We start from the raw sequence: 14,467 nt of genomic DNA, 5'->3' as shown, positions 1-14,467 counted from the left end.
CCGAACGTAAATAAGTAGCCTACGGCCACTTCCACCCTCCTTAGATCTAGAGAGACATGAACAACCAACACTTGAACCACCAGTTTTCGGCGTACAGCTACGCCCTGTTGCTTCCAGTACCGGTACCTGGTGATTCCAACATGTACATTATTTCGTCTCCGCAGAGAGCCATCCATGCATGCAGCCCCTCATCAACCCCCTCATTCCAGCCCGAAACGCCGTGGCAGGTGAGTCAGTTGCGATTGAACTTGCCACCGATACGGGCCGCGAACTGTTCGGTCCAATCGGAACTTTGCCGAGAGTGCTCAATTCCCTCGAGTTTGTAATTAGACAATCCCCCTGAATGTTACCGAGGTTGGCAAGGGTTAGGGTTGTATGTTAAAACAAAAGATGATTGCAGCAGATTAGTGGAATTTCGCTCAAACAATTCGAAGAACGTGTAAACTCCCGGACCTTGTCAATTATCTTCCGACTACGGGAATTATCTGTTTTCCTTACGCATTCACTTCATAGGTTTGAGGGTAATTTCACAACGACTCATGGTGCAATTCCAGTGCAAGAAAAGAGCCCCAAAAAGATGTTAAAAGACAGATCGATCGTCATTTCCGACTCATCACCACCAGGCTATCGGAGTTGAGCCGACACCAGTGTTGTGAGGGTCGATTAACTAACTAAAAGTTCGGAAAAGAAAAAAGGAAAAGCTCGGCCTCGCTCGCAGCACTGCAATTGTCTCCAGTTCACACATAATTACTGCTGCCCTTCATGACCCCGGCTTTCACAACAGCAACGACAGGAGCTTTTAGACTTGTCCTCGGTTCTAATTAGTCCGAGCCAATTGCCCAGCGCTGGTCATTACCAGGGGTGGATGCGCAGGTGCGCATAAAGACGCTGGTGCCCGAGGCGGTGATGCAGAGGTTGTTTGTGTGGCCGCCGACGTGGGTGCGCATGGTGGTGAACGTGCTGGGAGGCACATTGACGCCGAGGTCCCACTCGGCGTTGCTCACAGAGTTTCCGGTGCCGTCGGAGAGAGTGCACTCGTTGGTGGTGACGGGCGAATTGGTGGTGGTGCCGTCGTCGACCCACATGCAGTCGACGTTGCCGCGGTTCTGGAAGCGGTAGATGGTGCCGCCGTTGTGGAAGGGCCCCCAGAACTGGTTTGCCGTGTTGGCGCACGGGTTCAACACCAGCCGGCCCCCGACCGGCTCCAGGCACAGGGCCGTGTTGGCCGCCGACTTGATCGGCCGGTACACGCCGATGCTGCGTCCCTGCACCGGCGAGCCTGGACTGCTGGGCGTCATCGCGGCGCCGCGCAGCTCCAGCGAGGATTCGTTGGGGCTTGTCAGCGCGGGGACGGCCGCTGCGTTGGTGCATGCTCCGGCCCACATGGCGACGGCGAGGAAGTTGGCGATGCCCTAGAAGAAATCTGAAGTCAGGACGGAGTCAATATTTCTGGAAACTTGCGGTGGCCTTGCCTTCATGGTGTCAAGTTCTTTGAAAAGGTTGGAAACTGAGAGATGGTGAGGTTTGTGGAGTTTTGGAAAGTCGATCTCTCTAGGCAGGCAGGGAGTTTTGAGAGTGATGTGCTGGAGTTAACTTCGAGGACAGCAAGTACTGGGAAGCAGCTTTTATAATTGAAGTCTTGGGTGACTTTCCTCGTCTGATATTCCCTACCTAGTTCCTCCATTCTCTTAACTGCAAACTATCGGAAGGGGGCTGAGTGTTGGTTGAGCGGGCGTTTCTTGAGGGAACTTTTGAAGTCGCATTGCAACCAGGAGAGTGTTATTGCATACTCGTAACTCGCAACCGCCAATTGGAGCAAAACCGAGTTTGCTTACCTATTGTCCATTACCACAATCATTTCCGGAAAGTAGTCCGTGCCAGAACTGGATATAAGACATTTTCTGACCGGGAATTAAGGAGCAGCGCGTTGTCTTGGCAGAGTCAATTGCGCTTATTGGTAAATTGGTTCGTGAACAACATGCGAAGGCCAGCAGCATGAGATACATGTTAACGCTCTTCTCGGCGATTGACTGCAAGGTCAGTATGCAGGGCTCTAAGCTGGCCATTCACTGTACAGCATATCCCGATCAGTCACCACGTGGGAAGGGGCAGGGAAATGCAACAGAAGCTGGGGTCCTCGGCTCCATTTCCGGATTCGCCAGTACGGGAATCATCCGGCGAGCTGACCCAAGGGCCAGCCGTCACACCACTTTCATCCCCGCTGTGACACGGCAGCCAACCAATCGCGCTTTCTGCTGCTGTCTTGCTATTCAATATTCGAAGTGTGCAGGGTACGGTAACATTTAGCTGTCAGGGGCTTCTCGGGCTCATGAACGTGTTGCTCGCATTGCTCGCCCTGTTGGAATTTCTAAAGCGCTTTATTGGGAGCAGAATTGCAAGACCGTGTGAAATCGAAAATTCCTCGCCTTGAATAGCCCGGGTCTTCTAGTCTATGCATCTGCTGGAATCAAAGAGGCAACCAAACTAAGTAAACGAGACGTAACTAATATGCAAGGCGGCGCAAAGACACGCCGAGTAATGATCAAAAGTATATCATTTACACCGACATTGACTTTTAATTGTGTAAGCTGACTGTTCAAAAGCTGGCTGACTAGTCTACGTGTCTTGTTTTCTTTTTGTGACATGTAATGGATGGTTAAAAATTCCAATCCGCCCAAGTCCATCAGAGGTTCGTAAGGCGAGAGGGCGCCAATCATCACACTAGTAACTGCTGACATGATGGCATTGCTTTGTCAATGAGATTTCCGAGAATACCGTCAATCCGATTATCAAGCTCTTTTTCAGTGTCGGGAAATTTCCGGCTCCCGCTCATTGTTAATAGTAAACATTACGATGCGGCGGGGCAAAAATGTGCTAGGATATGTATCGACTTTTGCCACACCACTGCAGTCCAGGTGGGCCGAGTCTAGACTCACAAAACGCCCAGAAGACGCGGGGGAGGTAGCCCAGCAGCCCCAGCTGGAAGTGTCAAGTTTGCCCCTAAGCTAGCGGCAGTTGTGATTGGCGGGGCTAGCGACATAACGCCCAGCGGCCTCCCCCACTGCGGTTGGATTTTAGCGTCTCGGGCGTTTCGCTGGACTCGCGGCAGAACCCAAAACCGGGGCTGTTCCACGTCGGAAAGGGCCACCTCTCTCTTCGCGGCATTTGAGAACTGCAATTAACAAGCCGACGAGAACTGCAATTAAGAAGCCGACGTAGCGACAATTTGGCAATCAATCTATCGGTGCTGAATTTGACCGCGGGCGACAGACAAGCACACAATGAATCAGGGGTTTGCGCTGCAGATGAGGCGGAAGCCCGTCGCGTCCTTTTCGCCACCACCACCTCCCTACCAAGAGCACCAGCAAGAGCGTCAACCGACGTTGGACTGGACATCTGGTCCTCCCTACCAACAACATCAACTGCATCAGCAAGAACGTGAACCAACGCTAGACCGGACATCTGGCCCTCCATACCAACAGCATCAGCAACACCGCCAACCGCCGCTAGACTGGACCTCTGGTCCGCCGTCGTTTGAACACCGCGCGCTAAGCAGCAGGTCAAATGCGCCATGGACTGATGAGAGGGCACGCCCGGTTTCGCGGAGCGCGACCGACGACAAATCGCGGCTGCGGCCGCCAGACCGCCTCAGACTGAAGACCAGCTTGCCCGAGCTGTCTCGCTTTGCCCAGAGCTCTCCCTCAAGCCCCTTCAACACCACGCCCAACACACCCATCAGCGCTCCGGGACCTCCGGGCCTGGAACCCAACTTCCCGCCATCCTCCGCCGCCGGCGAGAAGTCGGGCTTCTGGCAAAGTGCCATCTCAGAGACGCGCCACTTCGCCGAAGGCCTCATGCCGCATCCCGCCGAGTCGACCAAGCACTACACCATCCTGCGGCACTCGCCGCCACTCATCTTCTACCGCGGCCCGACCACGTCGGTGGCCATCACCGTCTTCAGCGCGTCGCACCACCCGCTGCCCGCCAACCGCACCCTCTGGCTGCAGCAGCGCGGCTTCTCGGGCGACAGCGGCATGAAGATCAAGGCGCTGGTCGGCGCCACCTCCAACTGGCTGGACGTGACGCCGTCGGAGCTGGTGCAGGCCCGCGAGCTGTCACCCGACAGCGAGCGGTCGTGGCAGCGCGACATTGCCAAGGTCGCCAAGAAGTCGCTCAAGGACAAGGGCCACAAGAAGGCCCACGTCGCCCGGGAGACCCACGTCGTGCGGATCCCCGCCGCCTGCAACGACGGCTACTTCCGCCTCGTCCTCTGCTCTGGCGGCAGTAGCAGCGGCAACGACGACGGCAAGTCGTCGCGGCGCAAGGACCTGTGCCACAGCCCCGTGTTCCGCGTGGCCAGCACGTCGTCGGACTCGAGCATGTTCCGCGGCGCGTCGCTCAGCACCATGCCACTGGAGATTGGCGTCAAGGTCGCGTCCGTTGCCACCCAGGTCGCCATCACCAGGTACACGGGCCCCGTCGCCGGCGTCGTGCAGGGGCGCCTGGCCAAGTCCAAGACGGGCGTGGTCGCGCTCAAGGCCGGCAAGGTCGCGTACGGCGCCCTCTCGCCCGCAGCAGGCGGCCCCCGCGACGACGAGCCATCGTATTTCCCGACGCCGCTGCCCGGCGCCGCCGCGGGCCCGGCCGGCTACGACTGCAGCATTTTCGAGACGGGGGGGGTCATCGGGCCGGACGAAGGCCCGCAGCAGCCGTTTCCGCTGAAGTTCCAGAGCAGAATAACCGCCGGCACTGGGCGGTCGATGGCGGAGCTAGGGATCCCCACGGCCAACCTCGCGGGCGCGCCCGACGAGGTGCTGAACAAGCTGCGGGGCGTGTACTTTTGCTGGGCGTGCATCATGCCGGAACGGGGGTTCGAGGGCATCTCGGACGAGTGGCATGAGGCGGTGTTGGCAGCGGGGCCGTCGCCGTACGGGCGGCCGTCGGTGGTGTCGACGACGACCGCCGTGACAGTGCACCTCGTGCACGACTTTGGGCGGGCGACCACGTTCTTCGGCGCGCGGATGAAGGTGGTCGTGATGGGGTTCCTGCGGCCGGCGCTGCCCCGCAGCGCGCCGCTCGAGCAGCGGCTCGAAGCCGTCTCGCTCGACGTCTGCGCGGCCATGGCCAGCCTCGGCCGCGACAACTGGGCGCCCGACGCGGCTGTTCACCAGTTACAAACAGCCAAGAGCGCGCGCAGCCTGTCGGACAAGTTCAGCGCGGTCCGCGATAACGTGCAGAACCGCGTCGCGAGCCTCCCCGTGCACCGCATGGGTATCCGCACTGCTGATGCCGAGCAGCGGGATCTGATCCACGGAACGGGCGGGTATTGGGTGGCGAGGTGAAGCTATGTTTATGAGTTTGTTTCTCGACGTCTTTTCTATATTAGGGTTTTGAACTTCGGCGCATTAGACTCCATTGGCACTTGTACGCGAAAAAAAATGTAGCAGGCACTTAACCCGTTGTAATAATTAATGATTTTTCAATTCCGACGACGTTTTCTCTATTTTCAATCAAGGAGCCATGAGCGGTCAATAAGAGCAAAGTTGTTTTTGGGTTATATGAAATCAAGTGTTGCTGTTAAATAAAGGGCAAACAGTTGCGGGACCAAAAAACGAATGGGCTCAATCGGGGATCGAACCCGAGACCTCGCACAAGCACTTGTTTTAAGTGTGGGGACGACCCGAAGCGCGAATCATACCACTAGACCATTGAGCCGGGGTGATTGGTTTAAGCTCCCAATAATTGATTTTATGTAACCAGCGGGGCTGCACTCCCAAGCTTCCCGCCCCCAACTCAATATCAATACACACCCTGTCGTGCTTATTGTATAGAAGGCATTGAAGTATATTAGCTGCTATGCTTTGAAATTCTATTTAATGAATATGTCCACTTTCCAAGATCGTAAAATATAAGACATTTCACGATATAGCCCCTAACTATATCTTCTAATAGGTCAATTTTTAACGTTTAATACTTCGTAACACGTTCAAATCACAAGACAAAGAGTAAAAGGAAGCAAGTAACGTCCATAATCGAAAATGCTCATTTCGTCTCTTATTTACCAACTAGTGGCAATAACTATTTACAGTGTAGTGAAATTTCCTCCCTCGGATTCCAAGTCCTTCATTCGCCGCTGGCATCATTCTTAACGACAAACCTCGGGTCCGGGGTTGACAGCGAATGCCAGACAACTTAAACGCACTGGGAGTAGTACGGAGGCGACACGGCGCTGCATACGGCGCCCGACTAAGTGTAAAAAGTCAGCAACAGTTCTTCATGCGAGAATAAAGGAGGTGCACTTACACCGCAGGTGGTGCAGCCAGTGTACCCATTCCCTCCACACTGAGCATACTTGGCCACAGTGCACCCGCCCGTACCTCCGCCGCCACCTCCAGTAGGCAGTGGCACGCTCACGGTGCTGGCCGTTGCGGACGGGCCGGCCCCTGCAGCACAAGTCGCCTCGCAGCCGGAGCAGGCCGACCCAGCCTTCTTAGTCGAGCCGCCAGCGTAGACGGTCGGGCCGGGAGCGACATAGGTCGCCAGGGCAGCATGGATATTGACAAGAATGCCGGGGTCGGCGGCCTTGTAGGCGCCGGGGAAGACGACGGTGGGCGGGGTCGCGGAGCCGGACCCGGTGACGGAGATCTGGTAGCACGTCATGTACAGCTGGGCGCCGCCGGCCGAGCCAGCCGTGTGCAGCGCGATGACCTCGGCGCGCAGCAGGTAGTCGCCGGGCGCGAGGTCGGCGGGTATAGCCAGGCTCATCTTGCCGCAGCACTTGTTCAGGTCCTTGACGCCCCAGAAGTCGTCGTCGCCCGACGCCCCCGTCGCGTTCTTGCCCCACGTGTCCTGGAAGATCTTGAACCACCCGCCCGACCCGTCCGCCGTCGTCGCGTCGGCCACTTTGGACATGTACACCATAACGGGCCCGTAGTGCGCGCCGCCGATGGCTTCGCTGGCGCATGAGCGGTCGTTGGGTTGCTGCGGGGGGTTGATGTTAGCACTTCGCTTGGTAGGGGTTTGTGGGACGGTCAAGGGGTCGCGCACCTGGTGCATCTCAACCGTGACGGTGGAGCCGGCCTTGACGGCGCACTTGGCGGCCGGGCGAGACGACCCAGCATTGCAGCGGAGGTCGTTCGAGGCCACGTTAGTGACGGGGCTGTTGGACGCGGGCTGCCTGGCGCACTGTCCGCCAAAGTCAGCGCCGTCGACCCAGAGGGCCTGGAAAGTGGCGTGGGCCGCGACGTTTTGCACCGTGCACAGGGCCGTCAAGGCCACAGCGGCGAACGACTTCATGGCGTGGTCTGGTGTGAAATGCACTTGGATGGGAGACTGCTGTTGTTGGGGATCTCTTTCGAAAGTCTGCCGACTGAGACTCTGGATAACGGCCTGTCTTGGCAGCCCCGGCAAAGCGAGCGCGGGCGTTTATACATGGTGCACATGTCGGTAGCTGTGAGGGATAGATGGATTTCCCCGGGTTTCGGCTTGGATGCCCTGTTCCCTCTGCTTGGTTCTTGCGGGCCCGGTTTCTGTATTCGGCGTGGTTCCGCAGCGGTCCCGTGAGTGCGACGTTGGAGTTGCAAACCCGCAGCAATGGTACCCAAGGGCCAAACACGCGGCATCGCTTGGCGGGAGCCCGGCCAGGTGGTGGGCAATTGGTGGATTCGGTCGCGGTTAATATCCTGGGTCGATCTTTTCGGGACGACGGAACACGCCGGCCGCAGGAGTGGTCCCAAAAACCGGGTTGGCCGTTGCTCTCCTTCCGTGTTGGTCTTGGGCTGAGGTTTCTCTACTTCCGTTCCAAACCCGTCGGCAGAGGCAACCAGAGCGTTTGTCTCCCACTCATTTGCGCACTGCCCTTCTTTCTGGTGACAGCATGGACTAGTTCAGTTTTCTGGAAAATATCACAGTGGGAACCAACAAGCGAGACCACCCAGACCACCACGGAAAGAAAGGCTGAGGAAGGATTGTGTTGTCGTGGCAGGCCCCAGGGCGCCGTATCAGTGCATCATTGCCTGTTTCATCGCCCTTTCTGAGCGGCTTCTTGAACTGCCTGTAAGTCTCGAAAGAGTAGGATAGCCAAAATAGCGTAGGCCTGGCCATTTAAACGTGCAGAAAGTTCTCGGCAAAGCTCCAATCACTGCGCCTTGTTCGCTTGCCATTTTCCTCTCCAGTCTCGTTCGCGCGAGCTTCAAGTCGCCTGTCAAACACACAAATCACGTCGATGCCAAATATCGATTATGCATTAAGTGTAGTAATTAAGACACTAATCAGAACTAAACGCATCGGCGCCCGGGGCCCCAGCCTGGAGGAGCAAAGATTCCCAAGCGGCCTTCGAGTTGGTTTAAGAAGTTACATAATTAACGTAGATAGGTAATCAGAGACTCGAGGGGTTGATTTGATATTTCATTAGTTTCGCTGATTAGTCGTCCTTCCCGAGCCCAGCTTCGAGATGCCATTATGTGCGATCATAAGACGAAACGCCTGGCGGCCTAGGTGATTCAAGGTGAGACAAGTTGAGCAACTCGACGTGGCCATATTTGGGCCCTGGGCACCAACCTGCCGTGTTGGTTTCCAGACCGACGGCACCCCTGGGAGTTGTCAACACCGCGCCGACGCCGCCTCCTTCGCCGTCTCCTCCGCCGCCATCATGTAAGATAAGCTGAGGCGGCAGGAGAATGACTCTGGCCAGAGGTTCACAGTTTCACAGCAGAGAAAGTCTGAAAGTTCGAGACGATACTCCACTCGGTTGGAACAACCGGCGGAAACTCGCCGTTTGCGTCATCCGAGTCAACAGTGAGTTTGTGGTGACGCCGAAGACCTGCTGGTAAAGCATGTAAATCGAGAGCATAAATACTACTCGAAAGTCCCGTCGATTCCTATCACAACTTTCTCCATCACCATCACAACAATCACACTCTTTATCTCTCCATCCAGCCAGCCAAATCCTCTTCCCGACTCTTTTCAGCTGTTCAGCTTCCCATCTTTAATTACATCTCTTCTGGTTCCCGGTATACATTAATCCACTCATCTTTCCACATGTCGGGTTGCACGCTCTGCTATGGTTTCTACCATTTCAAGGGAAAAACAACCCACAATGCATAGGGTTAGGGTAACCAGCGACCCGAGTGTCTGGAAGTCGTGCTTGCGCGCGGCGTACATGGGCCACACGCTCTTTCACGTCGGGCTGGTGGCGAGCGAAGACGCCAACCGCGTCAAGCCGCTAGCGTCAGCATATTGAGACAGCGAGATGATGTCCCGAAATGTGAGTTGGCGAGGATGGGGGCTCGTGCAGTTCCAAGGGGAGCGCCTCGAGGTGGTTGGCGATGCGCGCGGCTTTGAGGAGCGACATTGGTAGGAAGGACTTGGTGTGATCTGATGTGAGTGAGTTCAAGAAGGAAGGGGGGGTAGAACTGGAGGGTGAGGTGTTTGCATGTTTAAGAGAGAGTCTTGGAGCACTGTTAAATCGTCTCCGTGCACTGTAGTCCACCACACATAGCCCACCCCGCCCTCCGATACATCCAAGATTCTGCCGCGTAGTAATTTACCACTTTTTACAACATACCCGACCAACTTGCATTGCTCGCTCTCTTCTTTACCTTCATTGTGACTACCTTGATCAGGCGTACCTGCCTTCACTTGCATTTTGGTTGGCGCCACTCAAGTAAAATAGGTTACCTGACTGGTCAGGAAGGGGTCAGCTGAACGGAGCCTCTTTTCTTCTTGTTTTTTTGCCTCCGGCGGCGCCTACGGCGAGCTGTCCTCGCTTCGCTCGAGGGAATGGGTAGTTGGCTGAGGAGTGCTAGTTGTGTTTGACCAAGTTATAACCACAGCATCTCTTGTATTCGGGAGGAATCTGGTCGTTCGGCGCCTCTTTAGGTATAGGGGGGATCGGGCGGTCGAGAGGCTGGCCACCGCGCTTGGATTGGCGCATCGGCCGTGGGGGCTGCGGCTCGAAAAACACGCGTTCCTACCTGGGGGTTGCCTTGCTCTAGCGGATTCTCATCGTCTGTCCCTCATTTAGACCGTTCCGGGGGGGTTCCAACGCCGACCGCGGGTAGGTGCCGGCGATTCCCAAAGGACTGTCTCGTAAAAGTCCCTTGCTACAATTTCCAGCGTCTTCTCTTTAATAGCAAACTAGCCATGGCGCGCATACATCCGATTTGTCGGGGACATGCCACACCGGACCGTTGATAGAACCCACCATTCAAAGGCAGTTCACTCAGCTACCCATGGGTTCACTCAGCTACCCATGGGTCCTCGTTATCTTTCGCTCGTTCGTTGTGGCGAAGACCCGTCTCCCACGTAGCCGTGCAGATAACGTCTGGTGGTGTACGTCTTCCGTCATACGTGTTAGCTATGGTTACAGTTTCGCACGTGCCCCGTCCTGATGGGGAATTTAGCTCTTTGAAGTGGTGTGGTTTGTTGACTTAGGGTGGTAGTATAGATTACGTCAGAAAGACATGCAGCTCTCAAAACAGTTTGCAATGTGACCCAAAAACATGCAGGTAACTAGATTACATAGCTGAAAGGGGAGACCATGCAAGCCAAGGGTTTACACTGGTAATCCCCATGCAAGCCAGGGGTTCACGCTGGTAATCCCCATGGAGATATGCCAACAGAACTTACGTAGCACCGTCCGGGTTATTCAGCCGACTACCTGGCGCAACTTTCCCGGGTCGCCTTCTGTCTCAACAAATGCGACCCATCTCGTGGGCTTCGGGTAGCATTAGAACAGCAAAATCGGGCCAGAGTCGCTGGCGACAGGGCTGTGTCTAAGTACGCTATGCAAGAGTTCGTATTCTGGCTTCCGACTTCCGCCTGTGATCGACACGAGAAACGTCATGCCAGCTATCTGAAGGTCCACACAGAACGTCGCCAACTCCCAGTGTGTGACACTGTTCCGTGTATAAAATCAACGAGTGTTCCGTCAGCTTTTGGGCAATTCGCTAAACAAGAACAACAGGCAACGAGAAGCACAAGGCAGATATCAGCAGCAAGACAACATATGAGACACAGCTTGTTCAAAGCCTAGTTTCACAGTCATTCATCAACCAAGCACGTCTACGCCCCCTATTACCCTTATAATTCTAACTCAGCACGACTCTCGCTCAAGCACCACTCTTACTCTGTACTGCCCTCTTCCATAATGGCTCACCCCAAAGACCTAACGGACGCCGACATGTCCATCACCAATGACTGGCCCCAAGCCATTAGTGTGATAGTTGGCAACAACGACAACATGGATGACACGTTTCCAAGCCCTGCCAATATTGCTTCAGGCTCCATCGCCACAGGGTACGTGTCGGCTTCATCCTTTCCTGGGCAGTCGTCCTTCGCCGTCACCTTCTCCGCGGGTGACAAGATGACGGTTGACATTGGCACTGGTTTCTACAATACGGGCACCAAGCCCGAGAGTTTCCCGGACGGAAAGGCCGGGGCCATCTTAGCTCCCGGCACGCCATTTAGCACTGGGGTCGACTTCAACTTCCAGTTCTTTGATGGGCCTGGCATCCTGCCGGCCTTGATCAACAGCGCAATCCAGGCCAACCTTCCGGCTCTCGTTGCTTTCATTGATGCCCACGGCCTCATCATCAAAATATCGGATACGAATGTCCTCAAAATCACGCAGCTTCAGATCGACCCATCAGCGGTCGTGTGCACCTACGCTGCTGGTCTTTCCGTGCCAAACTCGAGCATCTGGAATGTAAATGCTATTTTCAACATAGCTAAAGGGACTATCGTCGGCTCCGAGACTATTACCAACGAGACTGGAAACATCAACCTTTCCGTGAGCGACTGCTTCATCTACCTCCAGGCCCAAGTCGACACAAGCCTCCAAACCGACCCCAAGGTGACGGCCCTCCAGTGCTCATTTGGCGATTTCAGCCTGAGCGGAACCATCATCACGGTTCTGGAGGCATTGTTCCCCCTCTTCGCCGAGTTGATTAAACTGGGATTGACGCCGTATCGTGCCGGCGGGGCTATCAACACAGATTTCAATGCTACCATCATCTCCGCCATCAACTCTGCCATCTCCGCAGCGTTCCATTCAACCAAGTCAAGCGACGGGCTGCTCGAGGGACCTGCCAACTCCCTTGGCCTCGATAAGTCCATTATTCGTCCCGCCACATTGTCTCGATCGCCTAAGAACATCGACCTAGCCAAATGGATGTCGGCACCTCAGATCCAGGCCCTGCCACTCGGACAGCTGAAGCTTCCCGGCACGCACGATAGCGCCACGTACGGGCTCACAGACGTTCTGAGTCAGATTTCTTACGACGATATTGCGCTGCTCTGGGCCCTTAGCAATCAGTCGGCGCCTGCCAATGGCAACCCGCCCATCCCCGCCAAGCCCTCGCCCGATGACCCCATCTACCTAGGCCCCGAACTGTACGACTTCGTCATAGGCACGGCCGTCAACTCGGTCTCGCGCACACAGGACATGAACATCCTCCAGCAGCTACAGTCAGGTATCCGCTACTTCGACTTCCGCGTCTACTTTGACTCGCGCGACAACACCTTCTACACGCAACACGCCTTGCGTGGGCCCGCCTTCTCCGACATCCTCTCCCAAATCCAGACCTTTATCACCGCCAATCCGTCGTCTGGCGAGCTGATTTTCGCATACATCTCGCACACCAATCTTAAGGGCTACCCAGAGCAGGTCCCCGCCCTCGCCAAGCTCGTCAACTCGTACATCGCCCCGGGGAACATCTACTTCCAGCCCACGCCCGCAGGGGGGTCCTCTTTTGATTTCCAGTCCCTCGCTGGTACCACCGTCCGCGCCATCACGGCTGGCGCGCCAAAGGTCATGTTCCTCAACGGCGACTACGCCCAGTTCACCTTTGCCGATACCATCACCAACACGGGCGGGTACGCTTCGCTAGAGTCTAAGAACGAGCGCTACACTGTCAGTGAGATGGCCTCGCAAGAAGGTCAGGCCCTCCAGGCCAACACCCTGCCGCTCTGGCAAGTGAGTTGGTCGCTGGGCGCCGACACGGCGACCATCGTCCAGAATATCCTGGTGCTGCTGACGGGTGTAAATCAGTGGTGCCTGCAGGACATTGCGACTGGGGCGAACGCAGCGCTGGCCGGGTTCCTCGGCCAGTACGGTGGCGCGAGTGGCAAGTTCAACCTTGTTACCGTCGATTGGTTGGAGCTTGGCGGAACGACGAGCGTGCCCGAGCTGATTGTTGGCATGAATTAGGAATAAGGTTTGCATCCGAGTGGCTTTGGATTTCCTTTGATCGTTTTCTTTCAAAGTTTTGCTGAATTGATTTAAATAAATAAAAAAAATCTTTTGTTTCAGTGAATGCGTCGAGAAGGGTTAGAATGCTCTTTATGAAAGAGGATTAATGCCAGCAGAGGGATGTGGTAGTTAGTTATAGTTGACATGTAGACTTTCTTTTCATTCTCCAGTTAATACATATGTACCCTGCGATAACTTATATTACTTAATACTTGTGAGAGAGATTGAGACTTGGGAAGCAAGATGGCACTAAAGGAACTTTATGATGAATACACAGCGACCTCAGGTAAAGAACTCCTCGCACTAATCTTTAACTTCCTCATAAAGACCTTCTATTCGTTATGAAGAAATTTAAATATACCCACCGATAGTCCTGAAGGAAGTAGGCCGAGGGCGGTGCGCCTAACAGCAGGCTTTCACCTCGGCAAGTATATTATATACTAGACTTAATGTTAGGGACATCTTGGCGTCATCTGCTGGATATGGCCGATTTACTATAATTACGTATCCGTAGCTATGTAGACGCTCTCTATGGTAGGAATAGAGGGAGAGAGGAGCAAACAGATACAAAGAGGACCCCAAGGTCCTCAGGGGAACAGCGAAAAAGGAGCAGGGGAAGTAAGTCAGATGAGATTACTAGTGAGGAGCATGAGAAGAAAACGTAGTAATTTAGCTAGTTATTATTATTCCTACACCGCTATGCCCGTGGGCGTGCCGGTACTTCTATTGCCAAATATATCGTAAAAACCGTGCTTTGGGCTAGGGTGGCTCAAGCCGGGCGAAAAACCTACATCTAAATCTGAAAGGGCTGTCTTATTGGTTGCATCTTGTACGTTAGGGGCTCATCTAGCCTGGTTAGCTACCTTCCTGGGCTTCGCTTTCCTTTTCCAGGTCTTCTTCTATTTTTACAGATATCCTGTACTCGGTGAGCCTGCCCAGGTTCAGAAGCCAGGCTAGGATGGCCCGTGTATGCTCATCCCCTGTAAGGGCTTTGTAGAGGTCGTTTCTGGAGAGTACTTTCTGAGCCCAAAGGTCTCTTAGTTTCGGAGGTTGTGTGCACCAGACTACTACGTGCTCGACTGTTTCTTTTCCTTGGCCGCACTTGCAGTAGGGGGTGCTAATTTCCGGTACTCGAGCACTAAAAAGGAAGTCATTTAGATCTATGGCCCCTGCGCGGGCCTGGACTAGTAGTGAGCTCTCTGCTTTGGTGAGGTC

The 14,467-nt window shown here is 55.0% G+C and overlaps 4 protein-coding genes and 1 non-coding gene across 5 annotated transcripts; 2 read left to right on the top strand and 3 right to left on the bottom strand.

Annotated features, from left to right (window-relative positions):
• Nucleotides 1-573: 573 nt before the first annotated feature.
• On the bottom strand, nt 574-1,613 carry B0T26DRAFT_331461 (uncharacterized protein). Its single transcript, XM_060434409.1, has 2 exons — nt 1,473-1,613; nt 574-1,412 (listed from the first exon to the last, which is right to left on the bottom strand). Exons 1-2 carry the CDS (start codon nt 1,476-1,478, stop codon nt 822-824), a joined length of 597 nt encoding a protein of 198 aa, XP_060297230.1. The 5' UTR covers nt 1,479-1,613; the 3' UTR covers nt 574-821.
• A 1,479-nt stretch (nt 1,614-3,092) lies between these two features.
• On the top strand, nt 3,093-5,816 carry B0T26DRAFT_713327 (uncharacterized protein). Its single transcript, XM_060442114.1, has one exon. The coding sequence runs from the start codon at nt 3,282-3,284 to the stop codon at nt 5,340-5,342; it is 2,061 nt and encodes a 686-aa protein (XP_060297229.1). The 5' UTR covers nt 3,093-3,281; the 3' UTR covers nt 5,343-5,816.
• B0T26DRAFT_t130 lies at nt 5,618-5,715 on the bottom strand. Its single transcript has one exon. It is a non-coding gene; the product is annotated as a tRNA-Pro (tRNA).
• A 127-nt stretch (nt 5,817-5,943) lies between the features above and the next one.
• Nucleotides 5,944-7,631, bottom strand: B0T26DRAFT_778497 (glycosyl hydrolase family 61-domain-containing protein). Its single transcript, XM_060446646.1, has 3 exons — nt 7,048-7,631; nt 6,304-6,981; nt 5,944-6,246 (listed from the first exon to the last, which is right to left on the bottom strand). The coding sequence occupies exons 1-3, from the start codon at nt 7,294-7,296 to the stop codon at nt 6,193-6,195; spliced, it is 981 nt and encodes a 326-aa protein (XP_060297228.1). The 5' UTR covers nt 7,297-7,631; the 3' UTR covers nt 5,944-6,192.
• Nucleotides 7,632-11,149: 3,518 nt separating this feature from the next.
• B0T26DRAFT_676603 (PLC-like phosphodiesterase) lies at nt 11,150-13,210 on the top strand (the record flags this gene model as incomplete). The annotated part of the gene is made up of 1 exon (XM_060439995.1): nt 11,150-13,210. One exon carries the CDS (start codon nt 11,150-11,152, stop codon nt 13,208-13,210), a length of 2,061 nt encoding a protein of 686 aa, XP_060297227.1.
• Between the last annotated feature and the right edge of the window lie 1,257 nt (nt 13,211-14,467).

Source organism: Lasiosphaeria miniovina (assembly GCF_030549165.1).
Source record: "Lasiosphaeria miniovina strain SMH2392-1A chromosome Unknown B0T26scaffold_4, whole genome shotgun sequence".
Lineage (NCBI taxonomy): Eukaryota > Fungi > Ascomycota > Sordariomycetes > Sordariales > Lasiosphaeriaceae > Lasiosphaeria > Lasiosphaeria miniovina.
The sequence above is the reverse complement of the archived record's forward strand: the minus strand, read 5'-3'. Positions and strand labels throughout refer to the sequence as shown.